General features: G+C 44.3%; 1 protein-coding gene across 4 annotated transcripts in view; it reads left to right on the forward strand.

Moving 5' to 3' along the window:
• Positions 1 to 19,090, forward strand: part of DOCK5 (dedicator of cytokinesis 5) — a 195,985-nt gene that overhangs the window by 128,991 nt on the left and 47,904 nt on the right. For 3 of the 4 annotated variants that reach the window (XM_049631600.1, XM_049631603.1, XM_049631602.1), the window contains 8 exons: positions 3,142 to 3,237; positions 7,513 to 7,611; positions 11,517 to 11,611; positions 12,794 to 12,872; positions 14,566 to 14,666; positions 17,152 to 17,210; positions 17,513 to 17,667; positions 18,435 to 18,520. In XM_049631600.1, coding sequence (XP_049487557.1) covers positions 3,142 to 3,237; positions 7,513 to 7,611; positions 11,517 to 11,611; positions 12,794 to 12,872; positions 14,566 to 14,666; positions 17,152 to 17,210; positions 17,513 to 17,667; positions 18,435 to 18,520 — 770 coding nt within the window. The remainder of the gene's footprint in view (positions 1 to 3,141; positions 3,238 to 7,512; positions 7,612 to 11,516; positions 11,612 to 12,793; positions 12,873 to 14,565; positions 14,667 to 17,151; positions 17,211 to 17,512; positions 17,668 to 18,434; positions 18,521 to 19,090) is intronic. The other variant, XM_049631601.1, reaches the window with a different exon arrangement.

Consider the following 19,090-nt stretch of genomic DNA (forward strand, 5'->3'; position numbering starts at 1 on the left):
TTTATTTGTGTGTGAGAGAGAGAGAGACAGAGTATGAGCCGGGGAGGAGCAGAGAAAGAGGGGGAGACAGAATCCGAAGCAGGCTCCAAGTTCTGAGCTGTCAGCACAGAACCCAATGCGGGGCTTGAACTCATGAACTGTGAGATCATGACCTGAGCTGAAGTCTGGCTGACACTTAACCAACTGAACCACCCAGGTGCCCCGCACGTGTAGCTCTTTAACTTTAGGCAAATCTGCAGGCACGTCAGTTTCCTGTTCCATAACATGTAGGGATGGTTCCAGATGACCTCTTAGACCTCTTGATCTCTTCCACTTCTAACCCAGTTTTTTTGTTTGTTTGTTTTTTTGGGGGGTTTTTTTGTTTGTTTGTTTTTTAGAGTTTATTTATTTACTTTGAGAGAGAGAGAGAGCGAGCAAGTGGGAGAGGGGCAGAAGGAGAGGGAGAGAGAGAATCTCAAGCAGCCTCCACACTCTGTGCGGGGCTCAATCCCCTTCAGATCATGAACTGAGCTGAAATCAAGAGTCGGTTGCTTAACCAAGTGAGCGACCCAGGTCCCCCTTGTTTTGTTTTTTTAATACAGTATCTTTACCTACCTTCTTATCATGTAGAAGGACTCTTTGGAAATGACTTGAATATATTTACATCTTGTGCTGATTTAATTGACTTGAAAAAAAATTTTGTTTTTTTTTTTTTTTTTTTGGTCTTCCTGATAAGGTTCCCTGTAATGAGGAAAAGTGTTCACAATTATTGATCTTAGAGCTCTGTTAAAGTAGTAAATTCAATCTTTTTTTTTTTTTTTTTGGTGACGATGATAGATGATATGGTTTTATCGCCCACCATCATTTATACACCTTTGTACATAAATGTACAAACGTGTACAAACTAACTGTATCTGTCTTCCCATACCTTCTCGTCTCCTCAGTTAATTCCAGGCTCTAATTACTGACATGTATTCCTCTGCCTTTTTTTTTTTTAGTCATCTAGGATTCCTCTTGTCCCGAAGCTAGATCTGCAAACTGTCCATATGCTTCAAAGTCAAGCTATAGTAACACCCCATGCGGTTTTCCCGGGGCAGCCCTGCCCAGAGTCCCCCACTCCGCTACATCCCTTCATGCCCTCCTTACGTCTTGTGTAAAGCCCTGCAGTTGTGATTCAGGTCACAGGCACGTCTTAAACAGCTCCCGTGCTCCAGGCACTGTGATGGATGTAAGTAAGCGTGTAGCAGTGAAGAAGAGAAGCGAGTAGCCGGCCCTCGCGGAGCTGACCTTCTACGTGTTTATTTATTTGTGTTATTTTACAAGGTTTCCATGTGATCGGCAGTTGAGCAGAGCGGACCTTCTACGAGGATCCGTACGTTTTGCTCATTTATCTTTAAGCCCCAGCCCTCCTGGTCAGAGAACGTCTGATTCCTTTTCCGACCTCCACCCGCGGCTGGCACGGGATTCAACGCACCAAGCTGGGTCTGCGGTGTGGTCTCGTTACATAAATAGAGGAGAAAGCGGTTTCAATAGAGAGGGAGGTTTTCCGGATCGTTTTCATTCAAAGAAATGGGAAGCAAGTGAATATATAATACAAACAAAGAAGGAGAGAAGGGAGGTATGAAAGGGACACTAGGAATACTCGGTATTTTAATAAAACTGTATATTGCAGTGATTTGGCTATTTGAAGCAATAGCCGGGGGTTTCGGAATATCTATCACGAGGATAAAGGCTCTGTAAAGACAAGCTGAATATTGCTAAGGTAGAGCCGAATGAGTAGAACATCAAATCACAAAAAAAGAAGAGAGGAAAAGTAAGAACACGTGTCTGTGAGGTGCTGTTTGCTGTGCCCACCAATCCACCTAACGCCTGTAGGGAATCTGTTCTTTTTTTTCTTCCATGCGGGAACATGGAAGTTCAGTAAAGGTAAATGATTGCCCAGAGTCACATGTGACAGAATCAAAGTATTGAGTCCCTGGGTGGGTCTACTCCTTCTGCCAAAACACCACAGACGGGGGCTCGACCAACAGACATTTATTTCTCATGGTTCTGGAGATGGCAAGTCCAAAGTCAGGGGGCCGGTGCGGTAGGATTCCTGGGGAGGACCCCCCCCTCCTGGCGTGAAAACAGCTCCTTGCTCTCTGTCCTCACACGGCCTTTCCTCAGTGTGTGTGTGGAGAGAGAAAAAACAATCTGTCTGGTGTCTCTCCTTACAAGATCAGGGCCATGCCTTCCGGTCATACTTGCCTCCCCAAAGCCCATGTCTATGTACCATCACATGAGGGTTTAGAGCACCAGCATATGACTTTTGTGGGTTGTTTTAATTATTAAAAAAAATAATAATTTTTTTTTAAGTAATCTCTGTGCCCAACATGAGGCTTGAACTCACGACCCTGAGATCAAGAGTCACATGCTCTATTGACTGAGCCGGCCAGGCACCCCCAGCATATGGCTTTTTTGTTTTGTTTCATTTTAATAAAGTATTTATTTATTTGGGGGGGGAGAGAAAGGACAGAGAGAGGAAGAGAGAGAATCCCAAGCAGCCTCCGCACTGTCAGCGCAGAGCCTGATGCAGGGCTTGAACTCACAAACTGTAGATCACGACCTGAGCCAAAATCGAGAGTCAGACACTTAATCAGCTGAGCCAGCCAGGCGCCCCAACCCTAGCGTATGACTTCTGAACACAAACATTCAGTCAATAGCAGTCTCCTTGACTTGAATTTCTTAGTGTTTTTCCTCCTACACAGAAGGTGGCAAGAACTTTGAATTTTTGCCTTTTACTTCCCATGCATGTGCCTCGTTGTCCTGGGCTACCCGATGTGCTCAGTGTCAGGACTGAGATCTCCTCCCAGAACTACGTGGAGTTGGTGGCCCCCTTGATCTTAGAGTGCGTGGATGATCTGGGCTGCTAGGGGGGGCGTCCTTCCCCTGCCTCCCGAGGCTCATCTTTGAAATGTTACACCCAATCATTTTCATCGGATTCCTGAGTAGCAGTGTCTATCATTCTGTGAGATTCTTTTTCCCTTTTCGAACAAGAGATTACTTTGCAGGGAAGAGCTGGAATGAGATTTAAAGAGAAAACTCACTTGTCCAAGGTTCTTTGCGGGAGAAGTGAAGCTGAGTCAGAAGAAGTTGGTGTAGATTCCTGTGTTTCCCCCTCAGGGCCCCACGGCGATGCACGTCCAGCTGATCATGGAACGGCTGCTGAGAAGGATCAACAGGACCGTGATCGGGATGAGCCGCCAGTCTCCGCAGATCGTGAGTGTCGCTACAGGGGACCCGCCACCGCTGCCGCTTCTCAGTGTCCCACCTGCCCTTTGGGGGTCTTCCGGACCAGTGTCTTGGGGCCGGATTCTCACAGATCCCTCTCATGGGTCACAGGCTGTGCCTGCACGCCGTGTGCCCTGAGGAAACTGGGGGGGCTCTAGAACCTCACAAGGTCACACAAGGGTGACCTTGTTCTAACTGCCAGCGGATCTTGATTCCAACACTGATTTTTCTCTTGAGGGAAAATGATCCAGCAGGAGTGGGGGAGGAGGGAGGGCAATGGGGGAGCATTGTTGGCGACCCTGTAAACCCGACAGTGCAGGTCCGTTCTAGAGGAACGATGCTCATATCAGCGATGAGACAGAGCCTGTTGCAATACGTTCCAGCAGATACTGACTCAGTGAGCACCCTGGGTAGGCAAACTCAGCCCCCATTTTGAGCTCATACTCTTTGAATATTTGTTTAATATTTCATTTAAGGAAAACCTAAACTTTGGTGAGCAGACGATGAAGGGTTTTGGTGGCTGCGTTTACTGCTTCCTCTGTTATCGCAAGCAGTTGTGTTCTAAGTCTCAGTATGTGATATGCATGCGCCGTCTGGATCGACCCTTATTGGGGTGATAATAGTAACACTATTTAGTACTTCCCGCTGTAGTGATAATTAATAGAAGTGGTCATTAGCTGTTTGTTTTTTTTTCAAGTTTTTAACATTTATTTATTTTTGAGAGACCGAGTGAGTGGGGGAGGGGCAGAGAGAGAGGGGGAGGCACAGAATCCGAAGCAGGCTCCAGGCTCCGAGCTGTCAGCACAGAGCCGAACACGGGGCTCGAACCCACGACCAGTGAGATCACGACCTGAGCTGAAGTCACACGCTTCACCGACGGAGCCACCCAGGTGCCACTCCAGCTATTTTTTTTTTTTTTTTTTTTTTTTTTTTTTTTTTTTTTTTACCTGCAAGAAGTTATTTTAAGCACTTTACGTGTCACTGAAACCTCACACACCTCCTACAGGGTGGTTCTGTCATTAGCTCCATTTTTCAAATCAGGAAGCATTGCAGAGAGAGCTTAAGAAACCTGCCTGAGGAGCTCCTGGGTGGCTCAGTCAGTTGAGTGTCCAACCCTGGATATAGGCTCAGGTCATGATCTCTCGGTTTCATGAGTTTGAGCCCTGCCCCGGGTTCTTCACTGGCAGTGCGGACACTGCTGGGATTTTCTCTCTCTCCTCCTCACTCTCTGCCCCTCCCCTGCTTGCCCTGTCTCTGTCTCTTTCAAAATCAATAAACTTAAAAAACATTTAAGATTTTCCTGAGAAGGGAAAATTTGAACAAAGACTTGGAGAAGGTGGGGGGGTGGGTAGTGTGAAGGTGTGGGGAGGGGCCTTTCAGGCAGAAGCAGTGGCCAAGGCAGAAACCTTAAGATGTCCCTTGTAAGCTTCAGCTTTGGTGACAGAGCTGGTCCAGATAGGGATACAGAGACGTGCCTGCTAAGATTAAGACTCAAGGCGATCCGAAACAGGATCCACATCTTGCACTAAGGTCTTGCACTAAGGTATTAATCGGTAATTAATTAAGGATCCAGGGCTTGCACTAAGGTATTAATTGATAATTAATTGTTCTTGCCACGCCATTGCTGCCACATATGTGAAGAACATATAAAGAAAGGCAGTTGTTCAGGAAATGATATATTGGTTTTCAGGTAATACTTAAGATGTCGTAATTTTTTTTTTTTTAATTTTTTTTTTTTTAACGTTTATTCATTTTTGAGACAGAGAGAGACAGAGCATGAACGGGGGAGGGGCAGAGAGAGAGGGAGACACAGAATCGGAAGCAGGCTCCAGGCTCCGAGCCATCAGCCCAGAGCCCGACGCGGGGCTCGAACTCACGGACCGTGAGATCATGACCTGAGCTGAAGTCGGAGGCTTAACCGATTGAGCCACCCAGGCGCCCCAAGATGTCGTAATTTAAATGTAGCTCTTCAGCCTTCTTTAGCAGTGAGATAGTTCTCTTCTGCTCTTGCTATTCCTAGGAAACCCGGGAACCTTCACAAAGTTTTAACAGAAGTCACAAACAACTTCTTAAACTAACCAGTTTCAGAATAAACAGATAATATTCAGCGGCCTTTCTTATAACAACGGTATCTATTGAGGGATTATAAAGGAAAAAAATCTCATTTAATTTAGTCACAAAAATATGAGAGTGAAAATAAAACCAGACGGGGCGCCTGGCTGGCTCAGTCAGAAGAGTATACAACTCTGCATCTCGGGGCCATGAGTTTGAGCCCCACGTTATATGAACAAATAAGTAAAAACTTTTTAAAAAGTAAATAAATACAAGACACACGTAAATGAAGAGCCACATAGAAGTAAGAGTGGAGGGGACTGTGCTGTCAGATTTGAAAACATAATGCTACAATAAAAATAGTGTTGGACTCATAGAATAGAGTACATACATCAACAGAACAAAACTGAGAGCATTTAAAAGGAGACTTCAGATTATATGACAATTCTATTATTTTAATAAGGAAAGGGGAGATTTTTTTTTTGACCATGAATTCAAAGTTTTTTATTTTTTATTTATTTTTTTAAATTTTTTAAATTATGTATTTATTTATTTTCTCAATATATGAAATTTATTGTCAAATCGGTTTCCATACAACACCCAGGGCTCATCCCAAAAGGTGCCCTCCTCAATACCCATCCCCCCCCCCCCCCCCCCCCCCCCCCCCCCCCCCCCATCAACCCTCAGTTTGTTCTCAGTTTTTAAGAGTCTCTTATGCTTTGGCTCTCTCCCACTCTAACCTCTTTTTTTTTTTTTTTCCTTCCCCTCCCCCATGGGTTTCTGTTACGTTTCTCAGGATCCACATAAGAGTGAAACCATATGGTATCTGTCTTTCTCAGTATGGCTTATTTCACTTAGCATCACACTCTCCTGTTCCATCCACGTTGCTGCAAAGGGCCATATTTCGTTCTTTCTCATTGCCACATAGTACTCCATTGTGTATATAAACCACAATTTCTTTATCCATTTATCGGTTGATGGACATTTAGGCTATCCATAATTTGGCTATCCATAATTGGCTATCGTTGAGAGTGCTGCTATAAACATTGGGGTACAAGTGCCCCTATGCATCAGCACTCCTGTATCCCTTGGGTAAATTCTTAGCAGTGTTATTGCTGGGTCATAGGGTAGATCTATTTTTAATTTTTTTGAGGAACCTCCACAGTGTTTTCCAGAGTGGCTGCACCAATTTGCATTCCCACCAACAGTGCAAGAGGGTTCCCGTTTCTAGGAAAGTGGAGATTTTTAATAAATGTTACTTGGAAAATCTATGAACAACGTGGAAAAAAATTTGACTTTATTTCATGTTATAACCAAAATCAACATCAGATGGAATGAAAGGTCAGCGTAAAAAAAAGTAAACACTAAAGCAGCTAGAAGAAAACATAAATTAGTGTATACTTTAAAAAATTATAGTATGGGGCACCTGGGTGGCTCAGTCGGTTGAGTCTCCGACTTCGGCTCAAGTCATGATCTCACGGCTGGTGAGTTCGAGCCCCACGTCGGGCTCTGTGCTCACAGCTCAAGCCTGGAGTCTGCTTCAGAGTCTGTGTCTCCCTCTCTCTGTCTGCCCCTCCCCCACTAGTGCTCTGTCTCTGTCCTTCAAAAATAAACAAATGTTAAAAAAAAATTTAAATATACATATAAATTGACAAAAATATTAAGCTATTCAGTCCCTTTCTCCCTAGCACATCCATAATCACACGTGCATAACATGCCAGAAGTAACTGAAAGATTCTGGAGCTGGAAAGACCGGGAGCATTCATTTCCCTCTCTGCTCATCCACTCTCAGTTTTACGATCTCTTTTTCCTCCTTGCATCCCTCCACAGTCAGATTTGTGCCATTTCACACATTTCTGAATGGACTACAACTCTCTCTGTCTCAAAAAGCAACCCAGGGTCCCCAGGTTGTTTGTATTGTAACTAGTCATCTAGCTGAGATCTTAGAGTCAGTGTCCGTCGACCTACAGGTCTCTCTACAGGCCATACTATTAAAGGGATGAGTGAAGCCCTCCACATTCCTTAACTGAAACCTGGAAGGAGATCATTTTCAGCAGCAACAGCAAAGCGTGTGCCTTGTAGACCGTCGGGGCGCAGAATGTTTCCAGTTTGGTAGGGTCCCTGTTTTCCGGTAACTGGGTGGCGAAAACCAAAGTTTTGGTAACTCGGTGGCCTAAGGCTTCTGGATTTGTGTTTCTTCTCTCCTTCCAGGGGGGTTTTGTGGCCTGTATGATTGCGATTCTGCAGCAAATGGACGACAGCCACTACAGCCACTATATCAGCACTTTCAAAACCAGACAAGACATCATTGTAAGTTGTCTTCATCGGGGCCTGGTAACTTTAAGACTTCTTATATTCGGCGCACGCACACCCAGACGGTAACCCACACTGATTCCCTTCCCACCTACCTCCAGTGCTGCATGTCTGTCCACGGCGATGACAGAAAGGAAAGGGTGGATTCTCACTTTCTGTCTGTGATAGGTTCTGGGGACTACAAAACATGTCCCAGGAAGCCCTCACTCAGCCTCCCAAGTCTCTTGGATTTGGAGAGAACCCTTATCTAGAAACATGTAAAAGATCCTTTTTGCTCTCGGAAGAGAGGAGTACCTCATCTTCAGGGACAGCGGTCACGCCCTGGGAAGGATTCTAGGAGGCAAAGACGTGCATAGCACTGTGTCTGTGATGTGCCTGCTGCCATCATTTCCAGTACTTCCTGGAAAGGGAGACAAGAAGGGGAATACCTGCCCCTTAGAACATCGACAAGGTATCCTAAGCTGAAAACATTCCATTGTCTTTTGTTTTCAGCGAGAGAGAAAACTGTTCTCGCGATTACTGTTTAGCAGGCCGCCGAAGGTTGCTGCTTCCCCAGGATCCTTCCCTGGAGGCAACTGTCAGTGGCCGTTCAAACATCCCTGAACGTGTCGCCTTAATCTTGTAAAGCGGTGGGCTGGACACAGCGGGGTCAGTAACCCAGTGTCCCGTTGCCTATGTCCTTGCGGCGGACAGTCTCTCACGATCAGTGCTGTAGTCTAGGCTCTACATTGTCTACTCTCTGTCTCTGTTATACTCGTAGTATGTGGTCCGTGCACCCAACGATATCTAGCTCTTTCTCGGCCAATCGACTTCCTTTCTGTGAGGCCCGCACGATGGAAAACCACACAAGGAACTGCACAGAAAGTGCGGTGCAGTGGCAGGAGTAGTAGATTCAGGGATAAACTATGTCACTTCATCTGGAGGCTGCCATGAGCCTCCTCTTAGGCCGTACTCTGCCAGGCGGCCCATAGCGTACAGAGGCCCATAGCGTTAGGCAGGTGTGGCTGCAGAGGGAGTTAGGATGAGAGGAAGGCAGGGGAACGATGGAGGCAGATGGTGTAGTGGGTTTAAGAACACAGGCTTTAGGGGCGCCTGGGTGGCTCAGTCGGTCAAATGTCCAACTTCGGCTCAGGTCATGATCCCACGGTTCGTGAGTTCGAGCCCCGCGTCGGGCTCTGTGCCGACAGCTCGGAGCCCGGAGCCTGCCCCGGATTCTGTGTCTCCCTCTCTCTCTCTGCCCCTCTCCCGCTCACGCTCGGTCTCTCCATCTCTCAAAAATAAACAAACATGAAAAAAAACAAAAACGAAAAACAACACAGGCTTTAGAGCATCCAAATCTGGGTTTGAATTCTGGCTATTTTACTTCCTTCTATGAAATTTTGGGCCAGCTATTAAATGTCACTAAAGCTCGGTTTCTTCATCTGTAAAGCTAGTACCTATGTCGAGGGTTAATGTAAAGGAGCACTGATTGAGTCCACACCTGGGAATTACCTAGCTTTGTGCTTGGCATGTAGTTAATGACTATGAGGACTCGCTATAATAGTGACTTTATTATTATTATTGTCATGTAAGATAAAGTTGACATGAAAATAGTTTAGTGACGCTAAAAATTTCCCTCAGAAAGCAGGTAGAACAAGGGAAGTTCTAGTAAATTCAGGCTCTTGACAATTTGGTTCTATTAAGTAGGCGAAAGAACAGGTTTGACTTGTGTTTTCTAGAACAATGGTAAGCTCTTCCCTCTGTGTTGTTTAACTAAAGGAGGATTCTTATCCCCATGAGAGAACTATAGTCATCAGGGGTAAGCCTGCAAGGGACAGCTAGGCCTTTTGATGTCCAAGGGACTCTCCTTTCCCTTCCTCCTGCTACCTTCTGAGGAAATCACTTGGAAGATTTTGGGAAATGGGAGATAAAGTGAGATCTGGAATAATCTATGAGTTGTCTTTATTATATTATACTGTCACTGTTTACAATTAATTTAGATTACCAAGAGTTGAATGTGGAATCAGCATGGGAAGTGGATAACTGGGGACATCTTGGGTGGCTCAATTGGTTGAGCATCCAATGATCTTTCAGTCACAAGATCGAGCCCCACATCCAGCTCCACGCTGAGTGTGGAGCCTCCTTAAAATTCTCTCTGTCTTTGTCTCTCTTTCTCTCTCTGTCCTTCTCCCTCCCTTCCTCCCCCTCCTTCTCGCCCTCCTTCCCTCTGCCCCACCTCCCCTGTGTGCTCGCTCTCTCTCTCTCTCTCTCTCTCTCTCTCTGAAATGAAAAATTAAAATGAAAAAAAAATTTTTTTTAGATTTATTTATTTATTTTTGAAAGAGCACAAGTGGGGAAGAGGCACAGAGAGGTGGGCAGGGGCAGGGGGCGGGGTGGGGGAGAGAAGATCCAAAGCTACGCTGACAGCGGCAAGCCCAGTGTGGGGCTCAAACTCACAAACTATGAGATCGTGACCTGAGCCGAAGTTGAATACTCAACCGACTGAGCCACCCAAGTACCCCTAAAAAATTTTTGATTTATAAGTGGATGACTGGCATTTAAACTTAATCCTTTCTTCACACACCATGAATTCATACTGATTTGAGAGAAGGAGTTAATAGACTAGTTAATGCGTTGTGGGCACGCTTAAAATGTATGATGAAGAGGGGCACCTGGGTGGCTCAGTCGGTTGAGCGTCCGACTTCGGCTCAGGTCATGATCTCACAGTTCATGAGTTCGAGCCCCACGTCGGGCTCTGTGCTGACCGCTCAGAGCCTGGAGCCTGCTTCGGATTCTGTATCTCCCTCTCTGTCTCTCTCCACACCTCACCCACTCACACTCTGTCTCTCTCTCTTTGTCTCTCAAAATAAATAAACATTAAAAAAAATTTTTTTTAAATGTATGATGAATTTTAAAACTCAGGAAATATGTCTATGATTTGAGAACCGAGGATAGAAAAGTTTGACTCTCCTTTGAGCCAAAGGAAGGTTCAAGGGTAGCCCAGACCTCAGAGCCAGAACCGTTCCCCCTCCTGTGCTGTGTGGCCGGAAGTTAGCCACCCTGCCCCCCCGTCCCGGAGGAACATCCTTACAAATGGAGCCCAGGCCGCCTGCTTCCCCACCACTGTGAGCCTCCTGCTGCGTGATGTTAACTCAAAAGATACAACTGTGCGGTTGGTGCCGGAGGAATTGGCCCGGATTCTCATCTCAGGAATCCGAGTGGAAAATATCTAAATTTAACCAACTAATAAATACAAAGCTTGCAAAACTTTTTAGCTTTGAATTTTAGCTCGAGTCGTTCTATTCCTAAGCTGAGTTTTGCTCCCAGCCCCCCCCCCCCGCCCTTTGAGTAGAAGAGCTCTTTTTCAGACATCGTGCTCTGTGTTCTTTCGTTATTAGTTATTACCATCATTGCAGGGCGCGGCTGCCATCTCTTTTTAAGGGCCCTTTAGGACCCTTCCCCCCAAGCTACCCATGGGAACATTCCTGGAATAGGAAGAATCCTGACTTTGCTTTTTATTTATAGCGGTTTTGTTCTGTTCTAATAATAATGAAGGAGGATTGGACTCAAGAGTTATCAGCAGTCTCACCCTTGTTGGTAAATTCATTCTAAGTGCGGTAGATCTGTTCCATCGACGCTTGGCAGGAGAGGACTAAGGCATTATGGATCTAAAGTTGGGGCCCAAAACCCCAAGCTGTCTTCCCCGCTCTCCCACTTCCTAGTTTCTACGGCCTTAAGTCTTTCACTTTTTTCACAGGCCTCAGTTTTATCAGTTATAAAATGTGGACAACTGTTTTGTCCTTGTCAGATCCCTAAAAACCTTATGAAAAAGGTAGGCTGTAATTTCGGGCTGGGGCCATTGTGTTCTGATGGGGAGCTCCCTCCAGTCGCTTTTTCCACAACTGCTCCTTTGTTCTCTGCAGGATTTCCTCATGGAAACTTTTATCATGTTCAAGGATCTGATTGGAAAGAATGTCTACGCCAAAGACTGGATGGTCATGAATATGACACAGAGCAGGTAAGACAGCCCCAGGGCAGGGCATGAGTCATTTGACTCTGAATTACTTGGCTTTCTTGACCATATGGGCCCTCCCATAGAGTGCTATTAAATCTCTGCGGCCCATCCATGCTCTGTAGAGCAAGAATTCTCCTGTTTCTGGATTGCTGATTCTTTGCTCACTTCTCACCTGAGGCTCTCTGCTCAGGTGTGGTCCCCTCATTGCCCAACTCCTGTCATCCTTGGCTCTCCCCCGGTGCCCCTTGGTGGCTCTGCACCACCCTCATCATCATGACATTCAGGGCCTCTGCAGCCTGAATGTCTTCCTGCTTTTCTAGCCTTGTCTTCCACGATTTCCCTCGGTAGCACAACCTGCGCTCCAACTGAACTGGCCTCTCTCTGGTCCCCAAACATGTGCTGTGCTTTCCGTTGGGCGGCTGCTTCCACCTCCAGTGCCTTCCGCATAACCTTTGGCTGTCAACCTGCCACCCGTTCCTCAAGGTCCTTCTCAAATGCCATCTCCAAAGGAAACCTTTCCAACCTGGATGTCGCGTCCTCTTCCTTTTGATTTCCCCGTAACTCTTTGACACCCCCTCCACAGAATTTTCCGTGTTCTTTGTTGGGTCATGGTTCTGTTCACAGGTCTCAGGTGACCCCCGCCAAGTGGCAAACTTCTTAAGACCAGAAACCCTCTCTTTCAAGGCAGACCTTTAAGCCAGTGCTTTCCAGTTGTTGGACCACAATGGAATGGAAGCAAAAAAACTGCATATATATTTTTTTTCCATTATTTTTGTAATTTAATTAAATAAATCATTCTAAGAGCTGTTAACTCTTAGAAAAACCCTTCCTAGCTATGTACAGATTAAAGAAAAAAAATCGCATCAGTATCACCAGACTTGGAAAGACAGGTGTCACAGTAGAGTGCAAGAGCCCTGTCTGAGGCTCAGGAGACCTGGTTAATCGTCTCAGCTCTACCCCTAAGTGGCTACATTGTGGAGCAGCCCCCAGTGGATCTCGTAGACCATTCTAGAAAACGAACAGTGCCGTCTCCAGACTGCTCTGTCGTTGGTTTCTGATGACCTCAATAGATGTAAATGTCTTATGCTGCAGAGCCCAAGTTTGGTTTGCTTTGGTTTTTAACATAGATGGGAAATGTTTTAAAGACAGAAAGGTGCTTTCTTTATCTGGTGTTTTCTCCCTCAGGGTTTTCCTTCGTGCTATAAATCAGTTTACTGAGGTTCTCACAAAGTTCTTCATGGATCAAACAAGCTTTGAACTTCAGGTAAGCATGGCTACTCACATCATTATTCCTCAAATTCTCAGCCACAGCAAGAGAACTGTTGCATTTTGGAAAACGTCACTTCAAATTTTATCATTTTCTTACTGTTTTTTTTTTTTTAAAGATCTTATATATTTTTTTACTTTTTAAAATATTTATTTTTGAGAGAGAAAGAGGGAGAGACAGAACACAAGTCAGTGAGGGGCAGAGAGAGAGAGACACAGAATCTGAAGCAGGCTCCAGGCTCTGAGCTGTCAGCACAGAGCCCGACACGGGGCTCGAACTCTTGAACTGTGAGATCATGCCCGGAGCTGAAGTGGGATACTTAACCGACTGAGCCACCCAGGCGCCCCTATCATTTCCAGATGCAAACAGTTTTCTTGTTTTTCTCTCCTTTCCCTAAAGTGCACATTCCTGTCACTCCGTCCTTCAGACAGTCAAGTCGAGTTTTTTTTCTTCTTTCCGTAAAAGTAATACAGGTTAAAAAAAGAAAAAAAAAAAAAAGTAACGGCAGAAAACATAGCAAAGCAAAAAGAAGAACATTGAAAGACAAATAGCCCTACCTTCCGTTGTTAACACAAATACATGCATACTCAGGCTTTCAGCTAGGCACACAGATATTTCTCTGCCTACGAGTGATTTGGTTTCTAAGGAGAGGTTTCTATATGTGCTTGTTTGAAAATTCAAAATGATAGCAAAGCAGGTGCCCGCGAGCTTCATCTTCATTCATTTATTCATTCATTCATTCGTCCAACAAATGTTAGACGGCACAGGGTGCCATTTTAGGCCCTGATGAAGCCAGACAAGTTCCCTGCTCTCATTCCAGCAAACGTTTTGTTGGTGATATGCTTTTGCTGTGTCATGGGCCTTCGTTTATAACTGCGAGACTTTAAAAGTGGAGACTCATAAGGAGAGAAAGTTATATGTGCATTTACATATACGTGGATATGTGTGTGTGTGTGTATCTGTGCCAAAATGGAACAATATATTTGCTAGTTAAACATAATATATATATACACGTATATATGTATATATATATATATATATACATATATACGTGTATATATATACACACCAAAACGGAATCAAGCTATGCAGTTCTTTGGCAACCTGTTAATGTAATTATTTTTCTCTCGTCTTTTCAATGATATTAAACACTTCCACCATATTTTTAATGGCTGAATACAGTCCGTTGCATGGCCGGGCCATGATTTATTTAACCAGATTCTTCTTAGGAACATTTAGATTGCTTCCATCTTCTGCTATTTAAATAAAACAGTGAGGGCCTTCCTTGCTTTAAATATTTTTAAATACCCGTCATTATTTTGCCAGGATAAAGTCCTAAAGTATTTACTATTTCAGAAGTTTGGCAGAATTTTAAGGCTTTTGATACACGTTGCCAAACTGCTTACTATAAATAGGTGCATTTACTGGCAGCAGTTTTCCTTTATCTCAGGAGTAAAGACCAATATAATAGTCTGGATTTTTTAAAAAAACTTAATATTAACATTAAGTGTTAAAACTTTTCAGGGTTGAATAAATGAAACCCGAGAAAGAAAAAGGAGCCTTGTGGATTTTATTTTGTTTTTCTCATGAGTTTCTGCGAGTGAATTTCTACCATGTGGCGTGATCTTACCCTGACCCTTATTAATGTTACTTTCCATTTCTTTTCACCCACACCATTAAATTTGAGCAGCTCTGGAACAATTACTTCCATTTGGCGGTAGCGTTTCTCACCCACGAGTCCCTTCAACTTGAAACCTTCTCTCAAGCCAAGCGCAACAAAATTGTCAAAAAGTAAGTGTCCCCTTAAAACTTGCTTAAGGTTGGGAGGATGACTCTTCCATTTGTATTCAGAGCAAGACTTTTGGTATCCCAGAAATTAACTGGATAGAGTCCCTCCCCGGCCCCCCACCCCCGCAAGGTGTTAGCGAGATAGGTGTTTTTTTTTTTTATTATTTTTTTTAATTTCAAAAATGTTTTTATCTATTTTTGAGAGAGAGAGAGAGAGAGATCAAGTGTGACAGGGGAAGGGCAGGGAGAGAGGGAGACACAGAGCCTGATGTGGGCCTCAAACTCGTGAACCCCAAGATCGGGACCTGAGCCGAAGTGGGACGCTTAACTGACTGAGCCACCCAGGTGCCCCGTGAGATAGGTCTTAATGTAATTATTTTATAGGCTTTAAATTCCCTCTGATTCACATCTCTTTTCTCAAGGCCCCCTTCATTTTCCCATCAACCGTTGCATTTTTTTTTTTTTTTTTTTTTTTTTTTTTTTTAACTGGAATCCATATTTGGAGAGGCACCAAGGCTTGCCAGGACTCCAGTCTCCAGGAACAGCTGCCCACCTGCTGGCAGCTTACCCAAATTGCAGGCACAGCGCCCCTCCCACTCAGGCATCACAAAGCAAGGTCCTCTGGCCCCACTGTTTTACCTCTCAGTCACTTCAGCAGAGGAGCCAAAACGAACACATCACCTAAAAAGGCCCTCCACATTCCTGGCTGGGGATTCAACAGGGACATATGTGCAAGAGTGATGAGAGATTTAAGGAAGCTTTTCATTGCTTTCCTTTCCGGTCTGTTTCAGAGTTCACAGGGAGCCTGGAAACTCAAGGCTGTGTGGTTTAATACAACTTGAGAAATTTACCATTGAAAGGCTGTGAAATTTGAGTTCTGATCCCTTGCTGGGATGTCTGGGATTCTAGGCAAATTATCTACCTCTGGGTTCTCCCGAAAACACTGAGATTGTTGGCTAAGAGACTGAGATTTCAATCTCAAAGATAAGACTAAATCAGGTTTTGTAGATTTCCCTGCAGCAGGTATGGAGAAAGAATTGAGTTTCAAGATGATAATACCTGCGTCTCATTCTTTAGATTATCTTAAATGACATAACTTCTTTCAAAGGTGGATTTGATATTGGTCAAACAATCAAAAGTGAAGTTAGGTGGCACCAAGTCTGATAAATAAAGTGGCTAGTTAGGCTTAATAGCCTAAGGGTTTTGATCAAAGGGAAGTCTATGTAAAATATATATGCATATGGGCAAAGATGTACCTTGGGAAAACATTTTTATTAATGTTATACCAACACGAATTGTTTTTTTCCTCGGGATTTCTCTTATTTTCAGTAGAATTAGCATCAATAGCAGTATTGACAAACAATAGGAATAGTTGTCATTTATTCTTTATTATGTGCCAGACATTAACTAACATACGCTTACCCAATGTAAATAATAAAATGAGGTATTTTTGTGAAAATGGAATCGTCAGAGAAATTTGTTTTGTTGCTGTTGTTGTTTTAAACAAAAAGTTTTTAAAGGTTTTTATACTGGTTTCTGCAGGCATTTACAAAGGTGGAATTTGAAAACAATGTTTGGTACAATGGGTATAAAATGGAGAATGGTGGCCACAGCATGGGCCATGGGTCCATATTAGAGTTCTCTGGGAACGTTGGCCACATCTACCCTTGGCCCACCCTATTTCTGTTTTTTCCAAGCCCCCAGCGTCTTTGGTGTGTGATGTGGGGTAGCCTCAGGCCTATGTTTTCTGTAAGAGATACCCAGGGGATTTTGATTCATCCATCCCCAGCCACGAACCACTGAATAGATCCATGGTTTCTCTCTTTCTTTTATCTTTTTCGTTATTGATTCCTGTAAGGAAACTTCTCAGAAATTATTTTTCTAATCCCACTCCCCACCTCCCCCATGAAACATTAATACCACAGATACGCTGCATATCTGATTAGGTACTATATGTATATTTGTACTCTGTACATAAGAATAGTAAGCCTTCTTTGCCCCCAAGGACCAACTTTCACCCCTCTGGGGACCATCTAGAGCTTCTCAACGTGAGTCCTTTGTAGAACATACTGGTGTGGATGTGAGTTTTTCAAATAAAAATGTATAAAGTCAGCATATTTGTTAGACATCAGTCACATTACCGTATAAATCATACCCCATTTCTCTCTCTTTTCACTAGTGCTTGTTACATTTTCTTTTGTTTCTCTGCTTGACAGCAGCCAGAATATCCCTCACCCTTCTCTCTTCAGTAAGTTTGACAGTTTCATTTCTCAGTTATTTTTCCGCATTTGCATTTGGCCCCCTCCTGCTAGTTAAGTCCCTTCTCCATGTGGCCTCGTTCTCTTTGGGGGCTCATTTCGGTACTGACTGTGGCCTTGCCTCGAACCTGTCTTAAAGGTGGCTCTAGAGAGGCACAGGCTGTTTTCACAGGCCTCATCATTTTCATTTCCACCTCAGATCTTTCTGTTGTTTATGATCTTCTTCCTAGATATGGGGACATGAGAAAGGAAATCGGCTTTAGAATCCGGGACATGTGGTATAACCTGGGTGAGTGTATGACCTTGAACCGTACAACTCCCGTGTAATAAGCATCCCACGATGGGTTCTTTTCTATTTTAACTCCCAGTAACCCTGACATTTATTTGTCTGTGTGTCTAGAAGGGAAAGTTGACTTGTCGGTCTTTCATTATAACATCCATATGTTATCAGGAGACGATGTTGTTTAGTCACTCACTTCTGAATTTGAGTGGATTTACCCACATGACCTTTTCCTTTTCCGTAGAGGAAGGTGGGAACACTTTACTGCCACTGAAATCACTTTTTAATATCCCCGCTTACTTTCATTTCAGGTCCCCACAAAATCAAATTTATCCCCTCCATGGTGGGTCCCATTCTGGAGGTCACACTGACCCCCGAAGTAGAGCTCCGGAAAGCCACCATCCCCATTTTCTTTGACATGATGCAGTGTGAGTTCAATTTCAGCGGAAACGGCAATTTCCATATGGTAAGGAGTGGCAGAACTTGAATCTTACTAATGTGCAGATAGTTGACTCTTGCTTAGTTTCTTTCTCCACCGAGAAGCAGTAGCCTGAATTATACAAATCGAAGTTGCTTTAAAAACTTTATTTACTTTTCACGCCGTAAAGCAGTTAGAGGGAGAATCAGATATTTCTCCACGTGGTCTAGAAACCCTTTTCACTGCATGTGTTTAACTATCTCTGGGTAATTCAAATTTGACATCATGGGTTTTAATCCTGCCGGTTGCAGTGTAGCTGAGAACATAATGCAGTGGGTTGGGGAAAAGATGCTGAGGCCTCTCTGGTTTTGAGATCTCTCTCAATTTGCATGTCTTTCCCATGCCTCAGTTTCCTTATCTATAGAGTGCTTTGGAACTGAAGAGGTCTTGTAGCTGTGAAGTTCTGCAAAAGCAAATTCCATTGCCAAGACTTAGCCAAGAAAAAAAATAAAATAGATAATTAGAATCATTAGGATTAGTCAAAACAGGAAAATAATATTGGGGGAATTTTTTTTTTCTTCCCAAATGTAAAGCAAAGGACAAAGTAACGTGAGACTCGTCTAGAGAGTTTTGATGGGGCTCTGGTACCTGATTAATGGATGACATGAATTATGATCTTCCCTATAATATATTGGAAAGTGTTCACAGTTCAATAAAGGGGCTGTGTCAAATCTAGAAAGGTTGGCGGGGCATCTTTCGTGGCTTCTTCGAAGGGTATCTGGCGTTCTCCTGGGAAATTCTAACTCTGCTTCCAGTTTGAGAATGAGCTGATCACAAAGCTGGACCAAGAGGTAGAAGGGGGCAGAGGAGATGAACAATACAAGGTCCTTCTGGAAAAACTGTGAGTATTACAGAAACGAAGCCTCAAAGTTGACGCGTCGTGTAGTGAGGGAGAGAAGCAGGCTTCTGCTGCACAGACAGCCTAGTCGAGGAGTCCCAGGAAGCTCTGGGGTCACCGCCACAAATGGTCCCGGTGGGGGGGGGGGGGGGGGTGGTTTAATGGAGTTTACACCATCCACTGTTGACATTTGTTTGTCTGATGTGAGTCAAATGTCCGTGTTTTCCTGGCCAGCCCGGCCCCTCGAGAGCAGAGCAGATGGAAGGTGGAGGGGGGCGGGGGATATACAGAGCGATGGCATTTTGCCCAGTGTTTGAATTGCTGAACTTCACCAAAAGTGCTATCGCCTCTAATTATAGCTTCAAAGCACCATTTAAAGGAGGAAGGAAAAAACATTTCAAAGTCCACTTTACCTTTAAACATACCTTATGCCCTATAGAGGGCCTCTAAGAACACCTGTTACATCTCCAGCCAGGCTGGTCGTTGCACTGCCCTATGCACCTCCCCCACATCCAACATTTTTATTCTCTCTCTGTGGTTACTCCCTACCCCCCCACACCTACCCCACACACC

This window comes from Panthera uncia, chromosome B1, assembly GCF_023721935.1.
Source record: "Panthera uncia isolate 11264 chromosome B1, Puncia_PCG_1.0, whole genome shotgun sequence".
Lineage (NCBI taxonomy): Eukaryota > Metazoa > Chordata > Mammalia > Carnivora > Felidae > Panthera > Panthera uncia.